Genomic DNA, 6,662 nt, shown 5'->3' with positions numbered 1-6,662 from the left:
ATTGCTTTTGTTTGTTCAAGTGGGAGGAACCACACTTTTTTTAACAAAATGCTGCTGAAATTATTTTAGATGTCCCCCAGAATCCATTTGAAATTAATATAACTTACTTCTTTCAGTTGAATAAAGTTTGTTGGAATTTATAATTGGTAATCTGCACCTATCTGTTTACCCAAACTATTAACATGGCATGTTACAGAGGCCTGTTTATTTTATCAATCAGAAATTACGGCTGGTTGAAGACTAAACATTTATCTTGTCACCACACATAAAGCAAGATGACAGGGAAAGCGCAAAAACCAAACATTAATCTCTTGGTTTGTATCAGGATCAACTGCTTTGAAAGACATGACAACAGCTCTATTTCAGATTCTCATCTGCAGATGAATAATACTTATGCGAACAGTTTTAAGGAAGTTTTGATGTAGCTTGAGTATTTTAAGCTTGAAAGAACATTTGGAGTGGGAAAAGTTAGAAAATAATGAATTAGTGTATCATTGTGTCAGGTTTGATCCAAAATGGGGAAATCCAGGTAATATTTTAAGAAATGTTTTCGTAAAAGCATTCAGCCTTTTGTAAATATAGAAATGTCCAAGTGTTATTTGTTGCTTTAGGTTTTAAATCAACCAAATCTCTGCTCTGTGTGGCAACAGCTCAGCAGGAGTTGGGATGTACATGACTGACCTGAAGGCAGCACCAGCCCTCATAACTCTCCTCTTCAGCACCGGGAGCAGAGGGCCAGCCCGCAGAGCTCTTCCGGAGGCGGATAATCCCCTCATCTCTAATCGCAGTTCGAGAAGGGATTTGCTATAACTCACCTACAGGAAGACACCTTCCGGAAGCTCATGCAAGTTACGACTGAAAGAGAAGCCTGGACCTACGCACAAATGGATTTTTGCGTCTCACCTTGCGCGTTTTGGTGTATATAGATATCTGATGAGTGTATAATGTAGCAGCTGCTGCTTGGGGGGGAAAAAAAACAAACTATTGAAGCCTCTGCTACCCATATAAATATTAATCATTTCGGCAGCATGTTTGTGACGCACAGTCTTGCTTTAACTTTTATTGCGGCGGCTCTCTGTCTGATCAGTGGCGAACCGCCGAATTCTTCATCTGCGACGCAGAATTCAACATCCACGTCCATCATCCTCGGTCACGATGAACTGACGAGTAAAAACGACACGCACGGTGCCGTGGGATCCCGGATCTCACCTCTGATGACTTACCTGCCAACTCTGAAAAACGTCGTTATTTTCATCTGTGTGTTGACAGCTGTCCTCATCACATGCCTGGTCATCAAAGTGATAAGGTAGGCTTCTCCCAAGGCTTAGAGTGATTGTTTACACTGTGATAACCTGGTATTGTTGTGACTGTTTTATATTCTCTGGATATAATGTAGATGAGGAACTGAAGGAGTTTTAAATCAATTGTTAAATCAAAAGAAAAGCATGACAGAGAACTGTTTGTCATGTAATAGAGAAAACTGTTGCCTAACATGCAGCTCTTACAAATTCATGTGTGCGTTTTTAGTCATTAGGATATTTGCACTATATTATTTAAACAGTAATAAAGGAAAAACTATTCTAAAGTAATAAAACACAACATAAAATTGGTAATTAAAGTTAAAGCATAAAACTGCAATCAATAAATAGTTTTTTCTTTACATACAAATGAACAAAAATATGTAATAAACATTGAATATGAAATTTTCCAATTTCATATTGCAGACAATATAGATTTGTGTGGTTCTGCATTAATATAAGAATAACAGACTGATATTAAGCTGGTTAGATCCTGCAGCAGGCAGTTTACTTTAATCAGTCAGGCAGCCAATCTTAATTTGGAGTTTTCGATGAGTGTAAGACAAATAAAAGAGCTCTGCAGAGGTTAAGAACAGATAAATTCTCAAAGGCACAATAAAAGTGATCAAACTATAAGTAAACAAACAAAAAAAATTTTGAGATGAACACCAGAGATACTAAAACATACAGACAACTCTAAAGTCCTAACGCCGGCTTAGGAAACTGTATGGTTGGGTAAGAAGGTGATTATCTGGTTTTATATAAACAGATGCTCTGACTAACTTTAGTGCTCTAAGTTCTTCTCACATGTTTTCTATCACAGGTCTGGCCGAAAAATCAGGAAAACGAGAAAGTACGACATCATTACCACCCCGGCGGAGCGGGTGGAGATGGCCCCTCTGAACGAGGAGAATGACGACGAAGATGACTCGACCCTCTTTGATGTCAAATACAGGTCGGTTCCGTGCAGATGATAGGACACATGCATTGTTTCAACATTAAAAAAAAAAAAAAAAAAACTAAGCAAAAAAATTCTCTAGCTTTTAAATGCACACTCCAAGTTTCAGTAAGTACAAATTAGCAATTTTCTGAAGTCATGCAAAGCTAAGTGAGTTGTTCTGCTAATTTAAGTAAACGAATAAACAATGAAACAATGAAAGAAAAGTTCGTCACAACTGAGGAGTTTTAGAAGTCACAATCTTTTTTTCCCCAACAGAAATGTGAGAATGCCCCCCCACCCCCCGCAACAAAAAAAACCCACATCATGCTCCTCCTACAAAGTAAACCTGAAGACAAACCCAGAATAAACTGAAGCTGTATTACTTTTTGCACTTACTTACTTTTTACTAATAATTCTCTTGTCTTATCACTGTATAAGGTGGAGTTTGCCTACATGTAAAGCAACTCGTACTTCTGCTTTGACTGTGAAAGTTTGCAGATAAAATTCCTGGCATACCGAAACACCTCTACCGCCTCCTTTTGTTACTCTGGATCATTTTAATTACGCAGAGGACATTTGGAAAAGTAATATAACCCCCGGCAACCATTAAAGTCAGCGCTTTTTAACATGCACCCAAATAAACATGCTTCTTCTGAAGTTTTGGTTCAGCTCTGCTGTTGACTTTAGGCTTCACCCTTCCGCACTTTCAATTGTTCCTCAGCTAGCACACACAAATTCACTTCCTTAAAGGAAGATATGACGTCCTGTTTACCTGACATTCCTGACTTCCAAATCAGATGGGAGCTTACTTCCTTCTCATCATGTGATAATGTGTTACAATGAATCAAACCTCTCAGACTAAGAACAGTTTCTCCTCTCATTTCAGGTGAATCCCACGTCGGACAACTGTTGTTTTGGTAACTCCTTTTTTTTTTTTTTCCTCCACCTCAACTAAACTTCAGCGATTTTGCCATCCAAGTGTCGTCACGCCAGCGATTTACTCGTGTTTTACCTGCGTTGGAAATGAACAGATGTCATTTGTCTGCTGTCGTGCAAGGATTCTATCGCACTATCTCGATAACTTGCTCAGTGTTTCTAAAATAAGACACGTCACATATCCACCAAACTTTAGGTGGTCTGGAGAAACAAAATTCTTAATTTAGAATTAAATCCTTGGACGTTCTTTTTAAAACCTGAACTACGATATGTTAAACTATAGGTGGAGGCCGAAGGAACCAACGTTTTTCAGCATGGCTTACTGTAACTGGAGGAAAAGTTTATTAATTATCAGTGAACGTTTTAAAAAGATCAGAAGCACAAAATATAAGGCAGGATAGTTGTTTTGTCTATAAACCTCATACGAATCTTGTGAGTTTTAGTATCACATTTATTTATACCAACTAACCACTTTATTGTGCATATTTACTGTTAAAAGCTTACTAACTTTTCTGCCTGCAGTGTTTGTGTTGTTTCAGATTCAGTTTTATTTTGCTGCTATGAAGCTGATGTCTGTCAGTGTTGTCAATACTCTCAGGATGTCTCTTTAAATCTGTTTGCTATAAATGTGAATGGAGTACGATGTCATTAAGCGTGCGGGAAAAGCAGCAGGTTCAGCGATTAAACACCATGACAACATGTCACCAGTGTTACAGAGCCAAAACAAGATGAAGTTTTCTTTAGGATCCTAAAATCTGTCATGTTTAGTATAAGATTGCAAAAAAGGTTCTCTCCGCTCCTGTTAAGAGTGCAAAAAAAAAAAGCCTGAAAATGACTGGATCAAGTGCTGCAGCAGCATAATAATCACTTTAGAAAATAAAAATCCCCTCAAACTAAAATTCTTCAGTTTGAGTATACTTTAATAATTTAGGAAAAAAAAAAAAAAAAAACGTTAAATGTACTGAGAGTAAAATTCACAGCACTACAGAGTAGCTATGGATCTCCCTTGCAGAATTTCACAAAATTAAAAAAACTGCTAATTCTTCTTTATGTATTTGGGTCAGAGACATCACACAAGGCACACGATTAAAGCCAATCAGCTGGCGCCCCTTTTTTTTTTAAAAAAAAATGGGTCTTGTGCCATATGTGACTTAAAATCAATCAGAGTGGAACTTTTAATTGGTTATCAGAAACGTTAAGCTTCAGTTGGGTGTAAATATGATGGAACATGGGTTTAATTTTCCTCATGACGAGATTTTCATAAGTGGACAAATTCCTACATGATGTTTTATTTTTTTCCCCCTCAATGGGTTCGAGATTATGCTACTGCAAGAAAATATGACTTTGTTTTAAGGCTTCACTGATAATTATAAAGGGCGCTGCAAATATCTGGTCAAAAATGAAGTGTCTCCCTCGTTTGTTAGCTATTACTTGAGTTTAATGCGATGGGTTTGTTGTCGTCCATAATTAATGTGCTGTTCGATCAGTTACAGCTTACAGAAACACAAACCAGCTGAAGCTGCTAGCTACACTTGCTTATAAAATTTCCATTTGTCCAAAATGTTTTTAGAAACAAAAATACACCTTTAACAAGTAACCTCCTCGAGCTAAAATCATTGTATAAGTTTAATCCAAATGTGCAAAATCCACCAAAAGTCTTTCTCCTCTTTGCACAATATTCAACGAGACTGACTCTGGATAAGTTTCTACAGCTGATGTGAGTGTAGGTGACCTTCTGTATTATTTCAAGCTGTTACTTGATAGCACACCACTCAGCCACCAACATTTCACGTCTAACATAACTGCACCACTTCAGAATTTTGGTCTAATACAAAGAACACCAGAGCCAGCCTTTGGCAATCGAGACTCAGCTTAGCTGCTCCCAAACCAGTAGGGGGCCCTCTAAAGTGAAAATTGATCTCAAAACTAGATTTTCAATATCCAATATGGCTGCCATGCATATGAGATATAGTAAAAATTGCAGGTATAAACTGTTTGGTTGGAGGGTACAACTTCTAATTGCCAACATATAGTTAGTGTTTGAATGCTTCGAATGGAGATTTATGCTGGTAATAGAAGCTACAGGATCACAACTGGTTTCCCACTGCTCTTTCAGTTGGCAACAACAAAGCCCTCAACTTGACTTTGACATAAATCCTAGATCTAAGCAAATGTTTTATTTGGATGAAGCCTTGGTTTAAATGCTAAAACCTTTTGAGAGTTTGAAAAAAAAAAAGAGCTTATTTTTGAAGTTACATTTCTTCAGGATTGAAATAATTACATAAAGAAAAATAGTAGTTTGATAATTATCTTAAGTCAAAGTTTAATGTTGCTGTTCCTTCTTCCACAATTTATTTAGTTAAATAAAGTGAACTGGAATGAGGAGCCTAAATCAAATTCTGCTTAGACCAGCTCTAATCTTATTTATTTTCCCTTCAAGAAAATTGTTGACATGTTCAGAGAAAATTTAATCAGTCTTAATCCGCATAGGACCAAAAATGTATGCAGAACTATGCTGAATGTCTTCTTTAGTCTATCTTTTGTAAACTGCATATTATCATTTCTTGTTTTCCAACAAAGTGCATGACCACTTCATATGTTGGCATTTTTTTTTTTTTTTTAGTTTTTAATCATGCTCTTCTCCTCTATGACCAGAAATCTGGCAAAAATCTAAATTTCTCTCAGGCTTGTACCACTGCTATTGTCACATAGTCTTTTCTTTTTCATATATATCATGTGTGTAAAACTGTGGACAAATTCTCCTCATGCAGAGATCTTAATTATAGACATTTATTAGTTTTGAGTCATCTGCTACACAAAGTTACTCTTGTTAAAACAAATCAGTTGTGGCTGTGAAGACTTAAAAAAAAAGCTGTTTAAATAGTTTTATAAGTTTCTGGAAAACAAGTTTGACACAGATGTTGTGTGTAAAACGGTCGGTTTCCTCAGTTTCCATGTCTTTACAACACTACTGGAATAAAACCTTTTTTGAAGTGTTGACTCTTTAAAGGGAGAGAGGCTCAAATATTTCCTAGTCTGGATCTTTTGTTACATTCACACTGTCACAACTGAGCAGTCCAAGTGTCCATGAGTCCTACTAAATAGATTACAAAGATTAAAATGCGCACGAGGCAAGACGACCATGCAAAAGACAATATTTGCTGAGATTCACACAGTAGTACAAAATGACAGACACTGTACATGATGGAAGAAGTAACAAAACAGAATCTCCACATCATTCAAGGAAGAGCAAAATGTTAGAAAGTGTTCAAACTGTGGCAAGTTGCAGATTCTGGGTTAATTAACCCTAATGGCATTGGTCACAGAATGTTTCTATATTTGCCAACCTCAGACAGCCTCTCACAAATAAACCTTTCATTGCTCCAGTCTGCTGACGTCTCTGGTGCAACTTTCATGTCTATTCTTAACTTAATTGGCGGGGTAATAAGGCCAACATGCGAGCGAGCAGTCGCATCTTGTCAAAAAAA

The 6,662-nt window shown here is 36.9% G+C and overlaps 1 protein-coding gene across 2 annotated transcripts; it reads left to right on the top strand.

Annotated features, from left to right (window-relative positions):
* Positions 1-658: 658 nt before the first annotated feature.
* Positions 659-6,201, top strand: fam174b (family with sequence similarity 174 member B). Of its 2 annotated transcripts, XM_015019612.1 has the most exons (3): positions 678-1,306; positions 2,122-2,253; positions 3,125-6,201. In XM_015019612.1, exons 1-3 carry the CDS (start codon positions 1,029-1,031, stop codon positions 3,126-3,128), a joined length of 414 nt encoding a protein of 137 aa, XP_014875098.1. In that variant the 5' UTR covers positions 678-1,028; the 3' UTR covers positions 3,129-6,201. The 2 variants fall into 2 exon arrangements, with proteins under 2 accessions (XP_014875097.1, XP_014875098.1); XM_015019611.1 differs by lacking the exon at positions 3,125-6,201 and having other exon boundaries at positions 659-1,306; positions 2,122-2,287.
* The last annotated feature ends 461 nt before the right edge of the window (positions 6,202-6,662 follow it).

Source organism: Poecilia latipinna, unplaced genomic scaffold, assembly GCF_001443285.1.
Source record: "Poecilia latipinna isolate Pla-1442-1.1 unplaced genomic scaffold, P_latipinna-1.0 Scaffold2457, whole genome shotgun sequence".
In the NCBI taxonomy this organism is placed as follows: domain Eukaryota; kingdom Metazoa; phylum Chordata; class Actinopteri; order Cyprinodontiformes; family Poeciliidae; genus Poecilia; species Poecilia latipinna.
The sequence above is the reverse complement of the archived record's forward strand: the minus strand, read 5'-3'. Positions and strand labels throughout refer to the sequence as shown.